The 24,951-nt window shown below is 40.8% G+C and overlaps 1 protein-coding gene across 3 annotated transcripts in view; it reads right to left on the bottom strand.

Moving 5' to 3' along the window:
- The window catches only part of DST (dystonin), a 4,096,730-nt gene that overhangs the window by 1,222,613 nt on the left and 2,849,166 nt on the right, over positions 1–24,951 (bottom strand). For all 3 annotated transcript variants that reach the window (XM_044063350.1, XM_044063347.1, XM_044063348.1), the window contains 2 exons: positions 14,185–14,250; positions 5,509–5,747 (listed from right to left, as the gene is read on the bottom strand). In XM_044063350.1, the coding sequence (XP_043919285.1) occupies positions 5,509–5,747; positions 14,185–14,250 (305 nt within the window). The remainder of the gene's footprint in view (positions 1–5,508; positions 5,748–14,184; positions 14,251–24,951) is intronic.

Raw genomic sequence — 24,951 nt, 5'->3', positions numbered from 1 at the left:
ATAAGCCTAGCCAGAGTGTGTTTGGCTTTTGCCACCCATTTTAAATTAATTTTGCTATGCCCTTTTTCGAGGTTAGTATACTGTGGCTCTGTCTAACAGTGACACAGAAGTGATACCTGGGGTAAACCTACGATCTCCCATCCACTCATCAAGATTCCTCTCGAAGAGAGTCAATGAGGGACTCTGCCTAACCTGGACTGGGATTTTATTCCAGAGTGAAGGGAGCCTCTGGGTTATGAATATGTCCCTCCAGAATGTCCTATTTATTTCAGTGCTGAGGTTCAAGTCTCGGCTCGATGGGATTTGGATTTTCTGAGGTGCAGCATGCCCATTAATTCCGGGTTGGACTTGGCTTTATACGTCAGGCACAGATCGCCTCTGAGCAGGCGGTATGCCACTGAGTAGAGCTGGAGTTTCTTTAACCGGGCAGCATATGGCATCTGTTTGAGCCCTTTGATCCTCTTGGTGAGGTACTTTTGGGGTCTTTCCAGTTGCTGCAGGTGTCTGGTAAGGTACATCCCAAAAGGGGATTGTACTCAATTATGGGCCTGATGAGGGATGAGTAAAGAGGCACAATGACCTCCCCTGATCTAGATGTGAATCCCTTCATGATTAGGTGGGCTATATAAAATGTTTTTCTAACCACTTTGGCCACGTGGTTGTCAAATGAGAGATTGCTATCAACTTGGGTCCCCAGGTCCCTAATTACTTCTTCTGTACTTAATGGATTACCACCTATGTGGTAATTTGTGGGCACTTTGTTTTTGCCGAAGGGGATGACTATACACTTTTTGGCGTTTAGATTGAGGCCATGTCTCTGGCACCAGTTGTCTGTTTCTATGAGGCCCTTTTAGAGGATGCTTGTGTCGGCTGGAGAGTTGATTATGGCGCCCAGTTTGCAGTCATCTGCGAACTTGGTCAGCCACAGTCCTTCTGTGTTGGCCTGTACCTCCGAGAAATATATACCAAACAAGAGAGGTCCCAGGACTGAGCCTTGTGGGACGCCACTTGTAACTGGCTTGGAGTCTGACATGGCTCCAGCAATTCTAACCATGTGCGTTCTGTCCTTGAGCCAGTTTGCAACCCATCTAGTGACATAGGGGTTTATGTTTAAGCTGGTGAGCTTATCTATAATGCCCGAGTGGGGTATTGTATCGAAGGCTTTTGTGAGGTCCAGGTAGGCTGTGTGGACCACCTTCCCCTCGTCAATGGCCTTGGTGACTGTTTCAAAGAAATCGACCAGGTTTAAGAGGCAGGATCTGCCCTTAACAAAGCCGAACTGGGTAGGATCCAGTGTCTGTAGGTCCCCAATATCTTTATTTATGAGGTCCATGATGATCCTTTCCATGGCTTTGCAGACCAAGCTAGTCAGGCTTATGGGGCGATAGTTTCCAGGATCCATTGAGGCACCACCTTTGTGGAGAGGGACCACTGTTGCTGTACGCCACTCTTTGGGTACATATCCTGTAGTAAGGCTTAAAACAGAAAAAAGGAGAATGATGATGAAGACAATACGTGTGTTTGATAAAGCCCTTATTTTGTCACATAGTGAAATTTAATTTAACTGAGATCACTAAACTCTGGGGCAAAGGAAGTTCTGCCAGCAATCCCATGTATATCTCTCAAGTGATCCTCATTCTGACTCATATTTTTACCCTATGCTTCATAACATTTTTGATTTTCTGGTAAATCACTGAGGATTACAGTCAGTCAATAACGGTGGGCATTATAGTTTCATACTGATTGTTACGAAAATGCATGTTAACTAAATTAGAGTAATATTAAAAAGTGTGTCTAATTTTGGGAGTTTGAAGTGATTTGGGGCAGTTCAGGGCTCATACAGACATTATGATGAATCAGTAATATAATATCATCCTCGGAATATTGTGTCTTCCTGAGGAGTCACTCTAACTTGCTGCACAAAAGAGTTAAGGACCTAAATATTTTTGTCAGACTGAGCCGGATGTGGTGACTCTTGCTGACATTAAAGTTTGCAGGTTTAACGTGTGTAGGACACAGCTGTAGGGCTGTGACTGCATATCGTCATCCTTACTGTCCTGTCTGGCAAGCATGTTCATAATCATAACCTACTGCTGTCAAGGAAGCTTATTACTCTGAAGTACGGAGGGGTCTGTGTTCATAACTTTCTAGTCCTTTATTACTTCAAACGGCAATGAAGAAAGACTGTTCAGGGTGTTGTAGATGGGTCAGGGGGTAGGTATTTTTTGATGTTGCTGTCTTATTACTGTTTCATTTTCAGCTTAACTAAACACCTCACACCAGATTAAAATCCCACACATAATAACTCCAAAGCTAAAGCCAAGGCAAGGTGGACTAAAACTAATGATGATGGATGAAAATCATCATTTCCCTTGACAAGAGTGCTCTGTGTTTCCATTTACTGACTTACTTCTCTAGCTTCCCTTTGCTCTACTGACTCTTTTTTTACTAAAGCAAATACTTCATCGGGGGACTCACTATACTCCTGTTACATCTCCAAGCTCTGGAACAGCATCCCTACACAAGTAGAAATGATTAACAAACTTACAAGTTATAAAATCCACTCAAACAATACCTTGCCCAATCCTGGGCATGCTCATGTGCATCACCAGGTTGAGACCTCTAGTAAATGCACAAACTTTATTGCTTATCACAAACATTTTGTCCTTCTCTACTTGAATCATTGCACCCCTAACAACTTTCCATCCTGCACTTGCATGAGTACATCCCTTTTCATCCCCCCCTTAAACAACAGTTCTCATCTTGCTCTTTTTCTAACTGCCCCCCCTCCAACGCTCTGCCCCTCTCATGCATCTCCTGTATACCTAAGTTATAAACCTCCTAGACACACCAATCTGGAACAGGCAGCCTAAACAGAAACAGTCATAAACCATGCTCTCTGTTACATGCTATTACCACTATCTTCCTATACAACCTCTTTTAGTACATCTGACTCTGACCTTTGCTGAGCACCATCCTTACTCAGCAGACACAACATAACCCACAGAAGTTTTTTCATTTTTCAAAAGGATTAACTCCTTTCAAATTGCAAGGAGTCAAGGAAATGCCAGAATCAAAATAAGTCCACTACTTACTGGTGAGAATCAACTATTATACTCCAACTCTTTTTATTTTTTCTTATATGCACGCATACATGTGTAATGAACTGTTGATCTGGCCAAGGTCACCATTGCCACAATCAAACAACATACAACAACATTTCTATAGATGCTGCCACCACTTGTGAGGTGCCCTTAATGGTTAAGGTGTTTGCTTTACAAACACAAGGGTGCAGGTTTGAGTCTCAAGGGAGGGATAACCGGCTTAGCTTAAATGAGCTCAAGGGCAGTTAGCTTAGTACTAACCTATGAACCTATGAACACTAATATCTTCCATCGCTTCCTACTTAATTTTATAACTTACTTCAATATATCTCTTCAACTCTTTACAAAACATACACAACACTAAAATCTCCCTTCCTACATAATTTTATAACTAACTTCATTACATAGTTTGAACTCCTTTCTTTACTGAAATATAAGAACACTAAAAACTTCTTTATAATAATGTTTCCCTTCTGCAAGATTCTGCAGCTGAAATAACTGTACAAACTTAAAATTGTTGATGTAAATACTTTACTTTATATACCTATCTTGTAATTATGTTTGTTGTCTCAGGAGAACTGGAACTTCTTTTTCTGACAACTGTCTGAAATTCACTTGTTAATATAAATGTACTGTTGTGGAGCTTTTCTCCTCAGCCCTCCACTGAAAACTGGTTCTGCCCAGTCAGACTTTCCCAGTCAACAAAAACAAATAAATAAGAGGTGAGAGCTGGTGATCACAGACCACCATCCTGTAGGTCATATTTCCTTCTGCTCCTATGTCTCCCCCTGCTGCTCAGAAGATGCAGTGCAATATCTGCTACACTAGACTCCCACATGGGTGCAACCTTCCATGCATCCAGTATGTTTATCTAGACTGTAACGATTTCCATGGCAGGCAGGTACTCCCACTATCCTGCCTTCTGCCATCAACAGGACACTTACTGATGTCACTCCTGCAGTGCAGTGCCTACTCATCCTAGGATTACTGAGATGGCAACAGCCACTCGCTGACAGCACCAAATCTGGGTCACCTGGACCATATTCAGTGTTTTTTCTCCTCTGTGCCATTGAGCTAGGTCCCTAATTAATGACAAATCTGTTCACCTTTCCTACCAGCAATGTACCTCATATAACATTATGGAAAGTATTACCTTGAGTGGATGCACATCTGACCTATTTGTTCACCTCTCTTACTCAGCAAAGCACCCAACATAACCCACAGGAAGTTTTGCATTTTCAAAAAGGGATTAACTCATTAATTGTTGCAAGAGTCAAGGAACGTCAGAATCAAATAAGTTTCACTGACTACTGGTGAGAATTTATCATTATACTCCAACTCCCTAGGCTTTTTCTACATGTAGCATATGTAATGCATGTAACTGCTGACCTGTCAAATGTCAACCTTCTCAATGCCATCATACAACATACAATTTTCATATAGATTCTGCCACCACTTGTGCACTGTGTGTAACCTTCTGGTCATTGTTACAGAACAGCCCCACAATGGAATATCCCATTGTTTCCATCACTACCGCCAGGATGAAGCAGCTGACTGGCACATGCTTAGTCCTGTTAAATGCCCCTACCAGACAGACAAACAGACACACACGCGTGCACACACACACACACACACACACACACACACACACACACACACACACACACACACCCACACACACACACACACACACACACACACACACACACACACACACACACACACACACACACACACACACACACACACACACACACACACACACACACACACACACACACACACATAAACCAGTAATAATTTTCTGTATAACACACACACACACACACACACACACACACACACACACACACACACACACACACACACACACACACACACACACACACACACCCACACAGACACACACACACACACACACACACACACACACACACACACACACACACACACACACACACACACACACACACACACACACACACACACACACACACACACACACACATAAACCAGTAATAATTTTCTGTAACACACACACACACACACACACACACACACACACACACACACACACACACACATAAACCAGTAATAATTTTCTGTATAACACACACACACACACACACACACACACACACACACACACACACACACACACACACACACACACACACACACACACACACACAAACCAGTAATAATTTTCTGTATAAGGAATTGTTTTACACATATTTTTCTCTGCAAGTATACTTTGCTTGTGCTGTAACTAATTCAGTGTAAATCAATTGTAACAAAACGTGCCCAAAAATAAATTTTAGTACAGATACATATAGATAGACAGATAGATAGATAGATAGATAGATAGATAGATAGACAGATTCACAATTATACATGCGTGTACCTTGTGTTGCTCCACTTCATTCTTCACAGCATCAGCATCAGTTGAGACCGACTTGCCCCAAGATCCAGTAACCTTAACCATGTCTTTCAACCACTCCTTAACTGAGTGTGCTTCCTTCTGGATCTGGTTTCTCTTCATAAGTATATCTTCTAACTCACATACACATTCCTTCAACCGACTTCCTAAATCATCATAACCTTGGTTTATGTTTGATATATCCTGCTGAACGGCTGATAGCTCTGTAAATAGAGTAGATGTCTTATTAAAAGTAAAAACATTTGTCTGAGTTAACACAAAAAACATGTGTGTACGAATAAACATGCATCATCATTAAATACCGACATGAGATTCGATCTAAGTTTTAATCGTACAAGCTTACCCATCTTACTGCTGCTGTTTTAGTAAATGTAGGATTTTAGCAAAGAATGCTTCATACATTAAATTATTAACAAAGAAGACCAAATTAAAAAAATCATATTTTATTTTTGTTTCAGTGTGTCTGAAAGTTTTCCACTGTTGCAAAGAAATAAATGTCAAAATGTAGCTATCACTAACCGCTCCTAAGTTTGTCCCTTAAATATCCGCTGTTAATATCCTACATTATAAGGAACATCTTTCCTCTTACCAGTGCATCTCCTTCAACTGTTTTTTCATTCATGTACCCCACGTCAATTCCTTGCAGTACACACACACACAAAAAAGTGCTTCAAATTCAGACCTCAAAGCTGAAATTCATAATGTGCGCTTCAAGGCAAATTCAAATACAAACCTCACACAGATAAGCAGTGATAAAATTAATATGATTTAGTATTTCGATATATGACTCAGTCTGCCTGCTTGCATCACCCATCCCCGGACCCCAAACTAAGTCAACCTGTCCCTCGTTAAAGTTTGAGACCTGTGGATTAGAAACCATTTAAGTAAAAGATATACATACTCTACAGTCCCCATCTGCCGGACAACAGGTCTTCAACAGGAAGCCCCAAAAAGTACACACAACAGCCTGTATAAGCATTCTCTAAATAAGTTAAACAGTTTAAATGCATAACAGCCACAAAGTACAGTGTATTGTAATGCAGTCCGCAGGTTAAAGGACTGAATGAAATATTTGCCAGAATAAGCAAATTAAAACTGGGTTGTGCTTGCAGAAACTGTGACTACATGGTACCTGCCACAAAGTTGGATACTACTGTTTCAATTTCAACAAATTAACTCAAGGAAAGGAAAGTATACCAAGTCACTTTTGTTGGGACTTCTAGAATAGATCTTTGTATCTTCTAATGAAAGCAGCATCCCAGTACTTAAGTCAAGTCCATCTATTAAATGAGATGGAATGCATGATTGTACAGAACAGCTAAAACCTAATCATGTACACTCCCCCCCAGCACAATACGTACACTACAGCAGTAAGGGTACATTCAAAGAATAAGGACTGAATAATGTCTGAGCATTTAATCCTGAGAAATGAAGCGATAGTTTATGACATCCTAGGAAAAAAAATACTAGGTAACAATCAGCTCTGTGGCTCACGGGAGAAAAGCCCTAAATACGTCACATGTGACCCAAGTTCAGCTAGCGAATTGGGTGTTTGTAGGAGGTTAGAAGTCAGTGGTTGCTGTGGGCTCACCCATCTTGGGCGCTTGCCATACGGGTGACACCTAGTGACATTCCAGGTTGGCCAAGTCTGTTCTGCCATTAGTTCATAGGTAAGTAGTAGGCTAGCTGCCCTTGTGGACATTTTAACCCTAGGTAATTTTGGTCGAAGGTGTGAATCAAACCCTGTACCTTGTGTCTGTGAGGTAATCACCTTAACAATTATGCCAACCCCCAATCCCGCCAATTTCCAACATGCAGAAGAGGTGAACTAGACATGCAGAAGCACTCCTACAACTTTGGTCTCGAAGTAGTCGCCAAGGGGATGCTCCCAAGAGGAAAGAGTAGACCTCCCAGCAAGACCAAAAAGATATCCCACTCTCTACCCTCCGAAACTTGCTACAGGAATGCAGGGATGATAAGGATTCCTGGTCAGGAATAAAGGTACTACAGGGCTCTTGCCTAGCTCTGGAATACATGTTTCTCGTTCCACCAGAACAAATGGGATGAAGGTAAAGTAGCCAAAGATCCTGGGAGGAAGCAAATAAATAAATAAAGAAAGAAGAAGAAGACGAGGTACTAAATCATACTCCTTTCTCAAACCTTGATAGGGTTTGGATGGAGGCACTGAACTCTCCTTATAATTTGTAAATGAGTCTCATGGATTCTATCATTGTCCTTTCAACCGCCTTTTGCAGCAGCGAGCTGCATATTTTTGTATTGCCAAAAATATATAACTACATAGACTTTACTCAGTGAAACATAAATGAGCAGAGCAAACATATCTTGACATTGTCTTCATTACTGTTTCAGTCTGCACAAAGAGAACTGTATCCATTAATTATGACATTACACTACCGCAGCAGTTAAGATTTCTTCCTTATATCTTCTGGATCTAGTGTTCAGTCCCGATTTCTGCATGGTGTCTTGTGATGTCTGCATGTTTTGTTTGTACTTATATCATTTTTCTCTATGTTCTCTAGCCTCATCTCATCTCCTAAAACCAATTGATTGGTTACTCTGAAAACAATCCACGTGTATTGCACCAACTCTTACAACTGTGACCTAGGTTGTGGCTGAAAAGGTTTGGTAATGGACTGGTTCACTTGCCTGGCTGGCAAATAAAACAACTGATTCCAAGTGTCTGCTGCAAGTCAGGAGGCAGCAGAAAGATTTGTACCCAGTGGTCACTAGAACTCAAACACGCTGCAAAGGATTACTGCCTCTCTGAAGTGTTCTTCAGCTATGTGAACTAAAATTAGGTACTAGCACGTGAAAAATACACAGCTGTATGGTAAACAGCTAACAGATAGCTGCAATGGTTTGTTCATATGTTCATAGGTAGGTACTAGGCTATTGGCCCTAGGGCCTATACAAGCCTCGCCAAAAAGGTACCATGGCTTTCGCCGCCACCCAAGAAAATTATTTTCCTGTGCCATTGTCAAGCAGAGCCACAGAAGTGATCCCCGGGGTGAATTTCCTATTACCCATCCAATCATCAAGATTTTTCTTGAAGAGTTCTGATGAGGATCTCTGTTTGACATAGACAGGTAGTCTGTTCCAGAGTATGGGAAGTCTCTGGGACAGGAATCTATCCCTCCAGCATGTTCTGTTTATTGTGGTGACAAAGTTTAGGTCCCTAGAGCGTGTACCTCGGAGGGATTGGGATTTCTTTAAGTGGAGCATGTCCAACAGCTCTGAGTTTGACATAGCTTTGTATGTTAGGCAGAGATCACCTCTGAGTAAGCGATATGCGATGGAGTAAAGCTGGAGTTTTTTGAGACGGTCTGCGTAAGGCATCTGTTTGAGGCCAGTAATCCTCTTTGTGAGGTACTTTTATGCCTTTCCAGTTGTTGTAGATGTCTTGTGAGGTACATACCAAAAGGGGCGTTGTACTCTATAATGGGTCTAATGAGTGATGAGTAGAGGGGAACAATGACCTCTTTTTTTCTGGATGAGAAACATTTTGTGATGAGGTGTGCCATGTAGAAGGATTTCCTGACCACTGTGGCAATGTGATTATCAAAGGAGAGACTACTATCCACCTGTGTCCCAAGGTCTCTTATCACACTTTCGGTGTTAAGTAGACTACCGCCTATGTGGTAGTTCATGGGTACAGAGTTTTTACCAAAGGGGATGACAATGCACTTTTTGGCATTGCGCTTGAGACCATGGCTTTGACACCAGGTATCTGTCTCAGGGAGGCCCTTCTGAAGGATGTCCACATCGTTAGGAGTTTCGATTATTGCTCCTAGTTTGCAATCATCTGCGAATTTAGTTAGCCAAATACCTTCTGTGTTAGCCTGTACTTCAGAGAAGTAGATACCAAACAGGAGAGGACCCAGGACTGAACTCTGTGGTACTCCACTTATCACTGGTCTGAAGTCTGATTTGGAGTCTGCTACTTTCACAGTGTGGGTTCTGTCAGTAAGCCAGTTGACAACCCATCTTGTGACATAGGGATTTATATTTAGTTTAGTGAGTTTATCTATAATTCCAGAGTGGGGGATGATGTTGAATGCCTTGGCGAGATCTAGACAGGCTGTGTGAACTACCTTACCCTCATCTATGGCTTTGGTGACTACTTCAAAGAAGTCTATCAGGTTTAGGAGACATGATCTGCCTTTTACAAACCCGAACTGTATGGGGTCCATAGTTTGGAGATCTCCAATGTCTTTGTTTATGAGTTCCATGATGATATGTTCCATGGCCTTGCAGACCAGGCTCATCAGGCTAATGGGGCAGTAGTTCCCGGGGTCTGTTGCGGTCCCCCTTTGTGGAGTGGGATAACCATTGCAGTGCGCCATTCAATGGGCACAAAGCCTGAGGTGAGGCTATGATTGAACATGGTACTTAGGTGGGGTGCCAGTTCATTCTGTAGTTCATGTAGAAGGCAGCCTGGGATGTTGTCAGGTCCCATGGATGCTGTGTTCTTGGCTTTGGAGAGTGAGGTTTTTACCTGTGCAGCCGTGATCACAGGAACTTTGCATTCTTCCCATATAAAGATGGGCCCTTTAGGGGGTGAGAGGGGGTAAAGTTAGCACTGAACCTATCTGCCAGGATGTTGGCAATATCAGTTGGTTCTGTATATTTAGTGTCATTGTGCTGTAACTCAGAGCAGATCTGAGTGTTGCCATTGAGATTCTTAACATAGCTATAGAATGATTTGTGGTTGTCTTTAGAATCAGTGGTGATTTTGTTTTCATAACTAGCTTTGGAGGATTTTATGAGGGATCTCAGCTTCTTACTGAGGCTGACCAGGGAGTTCCTCCAATCGTGAGATTTTACTCTTTTTTTGCAACAGTTTCTTTCTTCTGTTATAGAGTTTGTTTATGGCAGAAGACCACCAGACTGGCTTCCTTTTTTTGGAGGATAGCATCTCGGTTCTGTTAGGGATAGCACAATCCATGCACTCGTGTAAGTGCTTATAAAGTGCATTTGTGTAGGATTCAGCAGTCGTACTTCTATTGTCCATCTGCATGGGTGTCGTGAAGTTTGCCACTTCTGTCTTAAGAAGTGTGAAGTTGGCTTTGGAGAAACTTTTTACGGTTGTTTTCCTAATGGGGGGGTGGGAGCGGGATGTGGATGTCTAGGGTGATTAGCTTGTGGTCAGATCTGACCAATGAGGAGCTGACTTCTGGTGTGGAACATCGGTCACCCATGTTGGTGATGACCAGGTCTAGGATATTGCTGCCCCTGGTGGGGGTGTGGATAAGTTGATCCAAGGCGTTGGAATTGATGATTTCCAGAAAATGTTGAGCAAAAGAGTTGGTACATGAGTAGTTTTCCCAGTTAATGGTAGGGTAGTTGAAATTACCCATTATTAGAGTGTTGGGTTGTACCTTAATATTTTCCAGTGTATCAAGAAAAGAGGAGTGGGAATCCTGGGGCATGGTGGTGGGTCTGTAGCAAACTACAATCTGGATTGCGGTTTTGCCCAGAGTTAGTTGAACTTGGATAATCTCGGATGCATTATGCTGGGCAACTAGCTTGGAGGTGTGGATATCCTTAATGAATATGGACACGCCTCCACTTTTAGTGTTTCAGTCCAGGTTTAGTGGCCGAAAGGTGTGGTATGAATTATAGCCTGGTAATGCAGGGGTGTTCTCTGGAGCTTTGAACCAAGTCTCTGTCACTGCACAGATTGTATTTGCATTCCACAGAAAAGAAACAAGTATTCTAAAAATCTAACAATAACTGCTTCCAAAATTACAAATCATAACTGCATTAAGATTTTTGGGCAAATAGTTTATTAAAAAAGACAACACAAAACAGACTAATATACTGATACTACAAGGAGGAAGTATAACACAGTAAATCTATAGTACCTATGAATAACGCTTGCTCATCTACAGGCATTACATGTAAGGAAAACGTACGCAATTTTCTATTACTTGCAAGACCAACCTTTGGATGCCTTCTGTGACCAACAGAAATTCTGATGGCAAGATTATTCCACATAGAACACTAAAGCTGTCCCTTCGCATGGCTGGACCCAGAAGCAAGATGCTTCTGAACCATACAGTACATGTTTTATGTACAAATGCCACACAACTTGTAGTTAGCAAAAATTAACAAACAAGACAAATGTTAAATCGAGCAAATAAAATGTTAATAAGTCAACAGCTATACAAGCAGATAAAATGGTAAAAGGGTGAACTAATTACAGTTTGTTAGTTGCTCATGCTAAGCTACATAAAAGCGCCTAAGTAAGTTCCCTGTCGGCACCTACAGTGTATCTTCCAGTCAGGATGGGGTATCCACATTCACACTCTATGGAATACGTGTTGAACAACAGACCATGAAGGGATAAAACAGAGGATAGTGTATTAAAAAAAACTTCTATAAATAGTCATTTTTTAAAGCCACCCCTGCTAAATTAAATGATAATTCTGGTAGGCAAACCAGTGAGCAAAAATCCATCCCATCAACTAAAAATGTAGAATCTGTTTCTTAGCAGTCATCAATTCTATAAGATACTTACCTAGGGAAGTTATTACGAATGATCCCTTCTTTTTAAAGGATTCTAGTTTTATTAATTACAATGATGAGTAAAATATGGCGGCTTGCATCTAAAAACTGCCACCTGCAAAGTCTCAGTATATTCAGTTTAAGATATCACATAAGTTTTATTTTCCTGCAGGATTCTCATATCAACTATATATGCAATACAGGTGTTTAATTTGCATGGATATACTTCATATTATGTAGGACAAGCAATTTGGTCAGTGCTAACTGCATTTTTGCTGGCCAATACTTGGTTGAATAAAGAATTTACACTGGGCATCAGCTGTTTAAGATAAATTTTACAATATAGTCTCTTTTTCAAATTGAAATGTAGGTCAGGCGTTTAACTTCTTTCATAAAATATTATACTGACTGTCTCAGTAAACAAACAGGAAATTATTATTATTTAACTTTATCATTTCATGAATTTATGCCTTACTAAAAAATACCGTAGCATTCAAAAAGGCTTATCACAATCCATAACTTGGAAGGTTTCAGCATTGCACTAAGCCTTTCAAATGCAGCAACCACTCTACCTTTGAGGCTTTCCCCTCAAAGGGGGGGGGGGGGGCACAGTATTCGGCAGTAATGTTAATTAGCCATGTTCTCTCCCACCCCATGAAACATACATGGCTTCTAATCTGCTTGGCCAAGTAAAGTTTTATTCTAAGAAGTAAAGTGACCACCATAAAACAATGCAGTCACCTATACACTCATATGAGAGTACGTACAGTGCAGGTAAGTTCAGAGAATAAATTGAGGTGGGGGAGTTGTAATATGTTTACATGTATATGGACATATGTGTGTGAGTGTGTGTGTGTGTGTGTGTATGTGTAGGGGCATGAATGAGGCTGCAGAGTGTGTGTGTGTGAGTGTGTGTGTGTGTGTGTGTGTGTGTGTGTGTGTGTGTGTGTGTGTGTGTGTGTGTGTGTGTGGGTAATCACACTGGGGGGTGGATAGGTAGGGATCAGGAATCTGGTTATGTATGAGTGTGAGTGTGAATGAATGGGTCTTTCCATGAGTTTGACACTGTTTATGGATGAGTGAATGTGAAGTGTTATGTGTGTGTGTGTGTGTGTGTGTGTGTGTGTGTGTGTGTGTGTGTGTGTGTGTGTGTGTGTGTGTGTGTGTGTGATAGCGCTCCAGCTCTAAGAGCAAGAAATCTGGACAAATTCATAAATAAGGGGGGGACAAGGCCCAAAAATAGGGAACATTTTTAAATGTTTATCTTACAAACTTAGAAAGTTGATTGAATAACAGGTTTTGTACTAACATGAATCTTCTGAAGTGTATGAAGTCTGAATCTCAACTGTCTGTCATTATTTTCTGACTTCGGTCCTCAATGACTTGGCAATAATTTGCCAGAAAACCACAATTTTATGAGTAATAGGCCAAAAATATGAGGCAAAAATCTAGACTAGAAAATCTATAGAGTTGAGAGGTACGTGTGTGAATGTGCAGGGGTGCCTTTGCTAACATGATGCATAGGCTCCTACGGAGGACACTAGGTCTGACAGAGCAGTATTTGATTCAGAGACATGGTAATGAGGCATTAATGAGACACTACATATTGCAGCTATACCAGCCTCTAAATCACATTTTCTCACAGTAACGCTAACGGACCAACCTGTCTTTAGCAATAAGCATAAGCAGTGAGGGGTTCAATGTATCCTTGCCCTAAACTCTTCTTTAAAAATTTTACCTAGATTTCACAATTCAGGATATTTTATTTATTAATATATGTATAATGTATGTCTTTTTCATCCTTATGTTGACCAGGATAGGCTGACTGAACTAAGGACCACTTTTTACTAGAATCCTACGGAGAAAAGTTCCACACATGACAATTTATTTTCTTCTGGAATACGAAGACAGTACAAATACAAAGAGACATTATACAATAATTATAACATTAACAAGTATGTATGAATGTAGCTATTGAACATTGGACAATTATGGTTACTCAAACTCATCTTGTTTGGTTTGTGTGTTCTATGATGGCTGCTTGTACAACACTCGCACTTCTCAGGATGATCTGATTACAGTAATTGATACACAGCGTTAGTGCTACTTTACCTTTGTTAGTCAAGAAAGCATCTGAGACAGTAGTAGTTGCTTCATTTCCATTCATTATAGCTGTGCCTGGGAAAAGTACAACAATGCAGAAATCAGTCTGGTGTAAATTAAACACAAATTAAATCTTATGATATTGACAGATTAGAAGCCTCTACATGAAAAAAAGCAAATGTCAGTAAAGCATATAGAACATGAAAACATTAATATTTCAGTTATTTATTGTGCTGTTCTGCTATGCAACATGTTAGTCGGATTCTGCACAAGTCTTTGAATTTGCTGTTAATATCTGCAAGCATAGATTTCTTTTTGATCCACAGTGGCTTTGTCATTTGTTCTCCTATTTTAACAACAGCTTTGCTGATAAGGTCTCACCCCACCATCACGCAGCATGACTAGGGGCATTTTGTATGACTTACCCTAACAGGTCAACCATTTCCAGTGAGTGCACAGACTCCCTTAGGGACACTTTACATGACTTACACTAACAGCTGAACTCTCTCCACTGTGTACAAAGACTACCTACCCTTAGAGGCATTTTGTATGACTTACCCTAACAGCTCAACCATTTCCATTGAGTGCACAGACTCCCTTAGGGGCATTTTGCATGACTTACCCTAACAGCTCAACCATTTCCAGTGAGTGCACAGACTCCCTTAGGGGCACTTTACATGACTTACACTAACAGCTCAACTCTCTCCACTGTGTACAAAGACTCCCTACCCTTAGGGGCATTTTAAATGACTTACCCTAACAGCTCAACCCTCCCTGCTGTGTGCAGAGACTCCATAACCTTAGGGGCATTTTGTATGACTTACCCTAACAGCTCAACCATTTCCAGTGAGTGCACAGACTCCCTACCCTTAGGGGCATTTTGTATGACTTACACTAACAGCTGAACTCTCTCCACTGTGTACAAAGACTCCCTACCCTTAGGGGCATTTTGTATGACTTACCCTAACAGCTCAACCATTTCCAGTGAGTGCACAGACCCCCTTAGGGGCATTTTGTATGACTTACCCTAACAGCTCAACCATTTCCAGTGAGTGCACAGATTCCCTTAGGGGCACTTTACATGACTTACACTAACAGCTCAACTCTCTTCACTGTGTACAAAGACTCCCTACCCTTAGGGGAATTTTAAATGACTTACCCTAACAGCTCAACCATTTCCAGTGAGTGCACAGACTCCCTATCCTTAGGGGCATTTTGTATGACTTACCCTAGCAGCTCAACCATTTCCAGTGAGTGCACAGACTCCCTTAGGGGCATTTTGTATGACTTACCCTAACAGCTCAACCATTTCCAGTGAGTGCACAGACTCCCTTAGGGGCACTTTACATGACTTACACTAACAGCTCAACTCTCTCCACTGTGTACAAAGACTCCCTACCCTTAGGGGCATTTTAAATTACTTACCCTAACAGCTCAACCATTTCCAGTGAGTGCACAAACTCCCTACCCTTAGGGACATTTTGTATGACTTACACTAACAGCTCAACCATTTCCAGTGAGTGCACAGACTCCTTACCCTTAGGGACACTTTACATGACTTACACTAACAGCTGAACTCTCTCCACTGTGTACAAAGACTCCCTACCCTTAGGGGCATTTTAAATGACTTACCCTAACAGCTCAACCATTTCCAGTGAGTGCACAGACTCCCTACCCTTAGGGGCGTTTTGTATGACTTACACTAACAGCTGAACTCTCTCCACTGTGTACAAAGACACCCTACCCTTATGGGCATTTTGTATGACTTACACTAACAGCTCAAGCATTTCCAGTGAGTGTACAGACTCCCTACCCTTAGGGGCATTTTGTATGACTTACACTAACAGCTGAACTCTCTCCACTGTGTACAAAGACTCCCTACCCTGAGGGGCATTTTAAATTACCTACCCTAACAGCTCAACCCTCCCTGCTGTGTGCAAAGACTCCATAAACTTAGGGGCATTTTGTATGACTTCCCCTAACAGCTCAACCATTTCCAGTGAGTGCACAGACTCCCTACCCTTAGGGGCACTTTACATGACTTACACTAACAGCTCAACTCTCTCCACTGTGTACAAAGATTCCCTACCCTTAGGAGCATTTTAAATGACTTACCCTAACAGCTCAACCCTCCCTGCTGTGTGCAGAGACTTCATAAACTTACGGGCATTTTGTATGACTTACCCTAACAGCTCAACCATTTCCAGTGAGTGCACAGACTCCCTACCCTTAGGGGCATTTTGAAAAATCATGTGAACTTGATTTAAGGGACTTAGCACACAGAAATCATGTGAGTAGTATGAATGACTGTAGATTTTGTCCCAATGCAAGTTCAGATGAATTAGCATTTATACAAATGCTTAATGAATGTAACATCAGGGTGATGGCACCTGATAAGGGAGGGGGGTTGATTTTTATGGATCAACACGTGTATGACAATAAAATAAATCAGTTACTTAGTTCTAATTCTTATGTGCAGGCTAGTATTAATGAGGTAAATAGGGCCTACACCAAGATTAGGGAAGTATTGAGAGATTTATTTTTAGAAGGCATTATTGATCATGACACCTTACAGTACATCACAATGTCAGCACCCAGGATCCCTACCATGTTTGGCACACCGAAGATCCATAAGGATTTGATTGACCCTCCTTTTAGACCAATTGTGGACGGGAGGGGGTCAATCACCTTTGCGTGTGCCAAACTGGTTGACAGTATTTTGAAACCCCTATTAAAATCTGAGATTCAAATATGCAGGGATTCCTGGAGTTTTTTGGAAGATGTTGGGAAAATTCCCTTTGATCCATCTAACATATTTTTAGTTGTGGATATAAAAGATCTTTATACAGTGATTCCACATCAAATAGGTGTCGAATGGACAGTGGACTTTATGTTAAGGAAGGGGGCATCAACAGATCACATGCATTTAGTTGAAACCCTATTAGATTTAATTCTTACCAATAATTATTTAGTGTTTAACAATACATTCTTCCTCCAAACTACAGGTATTGCAATGGGTTCTCCCTGCGGTTGCACTTTTGCCAACAGTGTGCTAGCACAATGGGAGAACCAATACCTATTTACTGATCCACTGTTTAAAACAAATGTCTCTTGGTACACTAGGTACCAAGATGACATGTTTTTCTTGTGGAAGGGTACAGCTAACTTAATATCAAACTTTATTGACAATATTACCAGGTCAACTAATTTTTTGGAATTCACATATTCCTTTAATGAAATGGAAATTACGTTTTTGGACGTAAAATTAAGTAAAGATGTAATGCAGAACAAGTTAAAATCATCTATTTACAGGAAAACAACTTTTTCCAACACCTATCTGCATTTCACCAGCTCACATCCCTTCCACCAAAAGAAGAGTGTGGTTAAAGGACAATTTGTCAGGGCCGCAAGGATGGTCTCTGAACAAGATGATTTCCTTAATGAATGTGACCACATCTCTTCTATGTTCTCATTGAGGGGGTACCCAAATTCATTCATTGATTCTATTCAAAGGGAAGTCATCACTAAAAGAGAATCAGGGCATTTTCAACCCATTCTCAGAGACGGAAGAACAGTTATTAAAACTACTAGTAACACAAATGTCAATTCTTTCAGTAACATCTCCTTTTTATTTACCTTTTGCCTAGATTATAAGGCCATTAAAAACATTTTTAATAAAAATTGGAATGTTCTGTTGGAAGATCAAGAGTTGACTAAAAGTGTGGGTGAAGCACCCAAGTTCACATACAGAAGGGGGCTAAATTTAAAGAACATGCTAGAAAGAACTAATAATAAGTCCCACAGTGTTACAAAGGGAATGAATAAATGTGGGTGTTGCCCACAGTGTAGATTTGTTTCAGTAGGTAACAGTATATGTATGGCAGGGAAAGATTATAAAATTAAAGGCAAATTTAACTGCCTATCTAGAGGAGTGGTTTATGTGGCAAAATGCAGACAATGTTCTGCGTTTTATATCGGTAAAACCGATAGGCCATTTAAGAAAAGAATATACGAGCATGTACACGCAATAAGTATTGGGGACATGAATAATGCTTTGGCCAAACACGTTAGCCAACATGTTGACCATTCCTTTTTGTTTTCCATTATACAACAAGTACAGCCTTCTATTAGGGGAGGGCCTTGGCAGCTTGAGCTTGAGGAACAGGAGGTCTTTTGGCAAGTACGTACTTCATCCTATATTTTCCCAGGCTTAAATGAGATAGTTTCCATAAAATGTATTTTAAAACTAAAAGCTCTTAGGAGGTAGGGATTAGTATTTCATTTCAAAAATGACCATTTTTATAATTCATCTGGTTTTTATATTTTATTTATTTAGTTATTTAATATATATTGCACAAGTATATTCAGGATATTAGCATTTAGGGAACAGAATTTGCGTACCATGTTCTGAGAATGGAGTTCCTCATTTGATACAATATAATATAATATTTCTTTTCATGTCATTATATTTTATGTCATACACTTGTATGGTTTTTATATTTATGTATGTGTATACATATCAATATATCAATATGTTTGCATCAGGAGCCTGTTATTAGGGCTTTTTATTTGTATTAAGCATAGTCCATTTTAGCTCACCATTCTTGATTAATTGTTGCAATTAATTGAATAATTTACAACTGTGTATATAAGGAAATGCTTGATACTACACTACTGTCTGATGAAGGTGGAGAGAACGCTCTCTACCGAAAGCGCTCATTTTTAATAAATCCTTTGGTCTTTGCTGTTCGTGCAGATATTGTGTTCGGTGGTTTTCCTTGTTCAGCATTCTGCCACTTGTGTGTCCTTAGGGGCATTTTGTATGACTTACACTAACAGCTGAACTCTCTCCACCGTGTACAAAGACTCCCTACCCTTAGGGGCATTTTGTATGACTTACCCTAACAGCTCAACCATTTCCGGTGAGTGCACAGACTCCCTTAGGGGCATTTTAAATGACTTACCCTAACAGCTCAACCATTTCCAGTGAGTGCACAGACTCCATACCCTCAGGGGCATTTTGTATGACTTACCCTAACAGCTCAACCATTTCCAGTGAGCGCATAGACTCCCTTAGGGGCACTTTACATGACTTACACTAACAGCTCAACTCTCTCCACTGTGTACAAAGACTCCCTACCCTTAGGGGAATTTTAAATGACTTACCCTAACAGCTCAACCATTTCAACTGAGTGCACAGACTCCCTACCCTTAGGGACATTTTGTATGACTTACCCTAACAGCTCAACCATTTCCATTGAGTGCACAGACTCCCTTAGGGGCATTTTGTATGACTTACCCTAACAGCCCAACCATTTCCAGTGAGTGCACAGACTCCCTTAGAGGCACTTTACATGACTTACACTAACAGCTCAACTCTCTCCACTGTGTACAAAGACTCCCTACCCTTAGGGGCATTTTAAATAACTTACCCTAACAGCTCAACCATTTCCAGTGAGTGCACAGACTCCCTACCCTTAGGGGCATTTTGTATAACTTACACTAACAGCTCAACCATTTCCAGTGAGTGCACAGACTACCTACCCTTAGGGGCACTTTACATGACTTACAGGAACAGCTGAACTATCTCCACTGTGTACAAAGACTCCCTACCCTTAGGGGCATTTTAAATGACTTACCCTAACAGCTCAACTATTTCCAGTGAGTGCACAGACTCCCTTAGGGGCATTTTGTATGACTTACCCTAACATGACTTACACTAACAGCTCAACTCTCTCCACTGTGTACAAAGACTCCCTACCCTTATGGGCATTTTAAATGACTTACCCTAACAGCTCAACCATTTCCAGTGAGTGCACAAACTCCCTACCCTTAGGGGCATTTTGTATGACTTACCCTACCAGCTCAACCATTTCCAGTGTGTGCACAGACTCCCTACCCTTAGGGGCACTTTACATGACTTACACTAACAGCTGAACTCTCTCCACTGTGTACAAAGACTCCCTACACTTAGGGGCATTTTAAATGACTTACCCTAACAGCTCAACCATTTCCAGTGAGTGCACAGACTCCCTACCCTTAGGGGCATTTTGTATGACTTACACTAACAGCTGAACTCTCTCCACTGTGTACAAAGACTCCCTACCCTTAGGGGCATTTTGTATGACTTACCCTAACAGCTCAACCATTTCCAGTGAGTGCACAGACTCCCTACCCTTAGAGGCATTTTGTATGACTTACACTAACAGCTGAACTCTCTCCACTGTGTACAAAGACTCTCTACCCTTAGGGGCATTTTAAATTACTTACCCTAACAGCTCAACCATTTCCAGTGAGTGCACAGACTCCCTACCCTTAGGGGCACTTTATATGACTTACACTAACAGCTGAACTCTCTCCACTGTGTACAAAGACTCCCTACCCTTAGGGGCATTTTAAATGACTTACCCTAACAGCTCAACCTTCCCTGCTGTGTGCAGAGACTCCATAACCTTAGGGGCATTTTGCATGACGTACCCTAACAGTTTAACCCTCTCCAGTGTGTGCAAATATTCCCCACCCTTACTGGCATATTACGTAAATTATCCTAACAGCTCATCCCTTTCCAGCAAATGCAGAAACTCTCTACCTTTAAGGGCATTTTGCATGACTTAACCTTATAGCTCATACCTCTTCTGTGTGTGCAGAGACTCCCTAACCTTATGGGCATTTTGTGTGACTTATCCTAAAAGCTCAGTCTTTCCAGAGTGCTCAGTCTCCTTTCTCTTGACTGGTCCATGCTCTTGGAGGGATCTACCTCTAAAGTAAAAAAAAAAAAAAAAAGTTGCACTCCCTATCTTTGGAGAAGTACAACTGTAGCACTTCTTACTGTTCCTACTCACCATCTTGGTGAAGTAGTGAGAAAACCAAATCTTTCACTCACTGACAAGGAAGATGATCCTGTCATCACCTGTCATTTTTCCATTGCCACAGATGTCTTGCTGGAATCTGTACCACTAAATGAACCTAGGTCTCTACTATCAAGGCCTAATACACTGATCTTTTCCCACCAAGGTGACTTTTTTAATTATTTTGGTCTTGCTGCTGAATATATTGGTACAAGTTAGAGAAACTTCAGCAAATATCTACTCACATATGTACAGTCACCTTAATGCAGCCAGTTATAACATTGACATAGAAACAATCAGATCATGAAGGAAAACAGGCTCTTTTCTGAAATGTTAGGACTTACAATGGCCAAAAATAAAAAAAACAGAAAATGAAAATGCATAAGTGAAAATATTAAACACCACTCTTCTCCTTTAAACTTCATCTTTGGAGGGGGGAAGCAAGCCCCATGTACCCCCTGATGAAAGGGCAAGTCCCCCCAAATATTATGGGTCTACTTTAAAACACCGACACGCAAAACACCGACGACGAGAACACCAAGACCTGAAGATCGACAACTGAGATGACCGACAGTTTAAAAGCACAAAACTTCACATGCTGACAAACCACAATCCTGACAATCAACAAAACAAAACAAATACCTTTTCTGAAAAACACACACACAACACAAGCACAACAAAAACCTTACAAACCTACACTAAACCTTACATACACAACTATCTATGCACTAGCCTTAACCCAAACCCTAACCCTAAGGTCTGTCACTATCGCACTCACCTAACCTGTGCCCTAACCCTAACTGACTTAACCCGCCCCTAACCCTAAAGTCTGTCACTATCGCACACTTACCTTACCCGCAACCTAGCCCTAACTCACTAAACCTGCACCCTAACTATAAAGTCTGTCACTATCGCACACTTACCTTACCCGCACCCTAACCCTAACTCACTTAACCCACCCCTAACCCTAAAGTCTGTCACTATCGCACACTTACCTTAACATGTTGGTGTTCTCAGCATCGGGCTTTTAAACTGTCGGTCATCTCATTTGTTGATCTTCAGGTCTCGGCGTTCTCGTCATCAGTGTTTTGCATGTCGGTGTTTTAAAGTAAACCCAAATATATATATATATATATATATATATATATATATATATATATAAACTCCAAAATCAACATACTTCAGAGAAAAAGGGATATTTCTAGAAATGGCACTCTGCGTCTTAGTATATGTAAGTCCAGATTTACAGCCATTCAGTCTGCATATTACAAGACTCTGCATTCCGAATCCTGGTCATTTAAATGGTTACCAGGAAAACACCCATAATCAGATTAAGGAAACTACAACAACAGCAACAACAACAACAACAAGGTCCTTATGCCAAACCACATTATCAGTCCTAGAGAAGATACTGATTTTAAGGTGAGTTGGTTTCCTGAAAAATTACTAAAGAACTACAAACATCAAAATGGGTTTGCAGAAAACAAGTTGCACCAGACCAGTCTCAATTACTGTTATGGCTGGATTACAGTAGAGCTTGACAAAGGAAGCTGGTGGTGCTGCGGTAGCATTGTCGCCTCACGGTAAGACGTTGTCCTCTTCGATTCTCAGCTAAAGCGTCTTGTGTGTGGAGCCATGCGTGAATGGGCATACCTTCATTGAAGGTTGTGCATCAGGGCTGGCAACTCGGTATGTAAAAATCTACTGCCAATCATTAGCAGACTGGAGTTCCGCTGTGGCGACCCCTAACCGGGAAAAGCCGAAAGATACAACAACAACCCAAATACTTCCAATACTTAGTAATAATTTTTGCCCCAATATTCCTTCTTCTAGACATCTCTCTCTAGACCTAGCTTTGTGTTTCATACTACCTTTGCAGTCGATCATCTAGTTTTCTCATACTTCTGCCTACAATCCTCTTGTCTCTATTTCAACTCATTGAATTTCCTTACCTTGTACAGGCTACGTCTAACTTCCCTGCTAAAACTACAGCAGCCTCTTTTCCTAACCCCCTTTTTATATCTGTCAGTCTGTATGCCTCTTTTTATGTTTATCCACAGGCTGCCTGCTCTGAATACCTGTTTCCTGTTTGGGCAACAGAAAGTTCACCTAACTTAATGAAGTTTCAAACTTTCATTTGGTTTGCTTGCCTGTTGATCCCTTCTCTCCTTGGTAAACCAGCTCACTGCATGGTCACTGTTGGTCAGGAGACTTTTATTTTTCATCCTTGAACCCCTTCATCTTTGTTAGTTACAAACTGTATTACTACAGCCTTCTTTATACCTTTCTGCATTCGCTGAATGAACCCCTCTTGGTCTGTTGTCTCTGTTGACTTATTCTCTCTCTGCCTCATGTGGGTGCAGGAATACATTAAACTATTTCTAAGACATTAAAGTCTGTCATCATAACATTTTCTTGCCCAATGGTCTGTATTTGGAACACTGCTGTTTAATCATATAACTTTAATGCTATTCAGGAGAAATCTCTTATGACTGACAAAGCACTCAAGTACATTGATTACATAAAGCTAACAGTCTCACCTAGTAATTTCTGACTTATTCAGTCCCAGTATTAATCGGGACTTCAGCGGCTAGAATTGCAGTTTATGGATAATGAACTATTTATAATGAAGCCATTTCAGTTTGTTGGACAGAAAATGTGGGCTACACAGAGCAGCACTGGGAGTTCTGCAACCGGATGTGTTAAAACTACAAATACCGTGATACATAAACGGATCAGCACATGATGTCTACTGATCATCTCAGTTATACTGTTACAGGAACTAACTCAAATAAAGATGCTTTATACAATGCAAAAACATATTTTACTACTCTATCCTAATGTAAAGTAGTCAGTGCTTTATGTTTTATAGCTTTGAATTCCCTCAGGCAGACTATGATTCAATACTATCCCAGCAGCCGAGTTATGATTCTTCGGTGTCAGTCTGATTTTGTTCTGATTTCTGGAAGTCATGCTCCATTCACCCCCCCCCCCAAATATATTTTACCATAAGTAAATACTACTTTAATCTCATATATTTTGATACATACATTTATACTGTATTTCTTTAATTACAGGGTTATGTAAGGTATATAACTTGCCTTGTCACTGAGTGTTTGGCTCCTGTGATGGTGTCAAAAAAAGTACACTGGGATCAGTGCTTTACCTCAATAAACAAATTCGGATAAACAAACAAACAAACACGTGCATCTGGCATAACTGATGTGAAAGCAAGAGGGTGGTTAGATAAAAGTCTGACACAGTAGGGATGCACACATTTTCAGGTGCAGTGAGAAATATTACGGTTGCCTTACCAAATGCTCAAAATGGTTCTGAACTGAAGCCTTTTTTGCAAGACTTATAAGAGGCATGACTTCAAAAGATCAAGGATATCTACTTACCAGGAGCACTACCATCTTTCTAAACACAAGCAATGGTGTTCTGAAAATCAGACATCCTAGCACACTCACAGTGTTCTTGAAATACTGTGGCTTCTCGAAAAAAGTCAGAGCAACCTCTCTTGATTTCTATTAAGTCCAGTCTGCATATCTTAGCACTGTGCTTGGTTGGTTTTCCATAGAGTAGTGCCACAGTGCCAAAAAGGAAGAGGACTGAAACATGTTATGTGGGAGAGTATTATTTCAAGAAATTGTAGTAGCAATTCTTTTATAAAAAGCTTTACGGCTAATTCTTTGAACGAAGATGCTTTATTAACTTGATTCCAGCCTGAGTGAAAGGGGGCTCAGGGGAGTGTGGGAAGCACTGCTGATGCAAATAACAACATGGAAAGGATTTGTTTGTGTTGATTTTGTGTTTTTTGAGGTAAAACCCTCTGAAATGTCCCTCATTTTAGCTGTATGCAGTGAATCTCCAAGAGATGCTTAGTGTATGTTTGAGGGTAAGTACAAGTGCTCAAGCCAGAATATGT

Source organism: Protopterus annectens, chromosome 2.part1, assembly GCF_019279795.1.
Source record: "Protopterus annectens isolate FY-2018-M chromosome 2.part1, PAN1.0, whole genome shotgun sequence".
Lineage (NCBI taxonomy): Eukaryota > Metazoa > Chordata > Ceratodontiformes > Protopteridae > Protopterus > Protopterus annectens.
The sequence above is the reverse complement of the archived record's forward strand: the minus strand, read 5'-3'. Positions and strand labels throughout refer to the sequence as shown.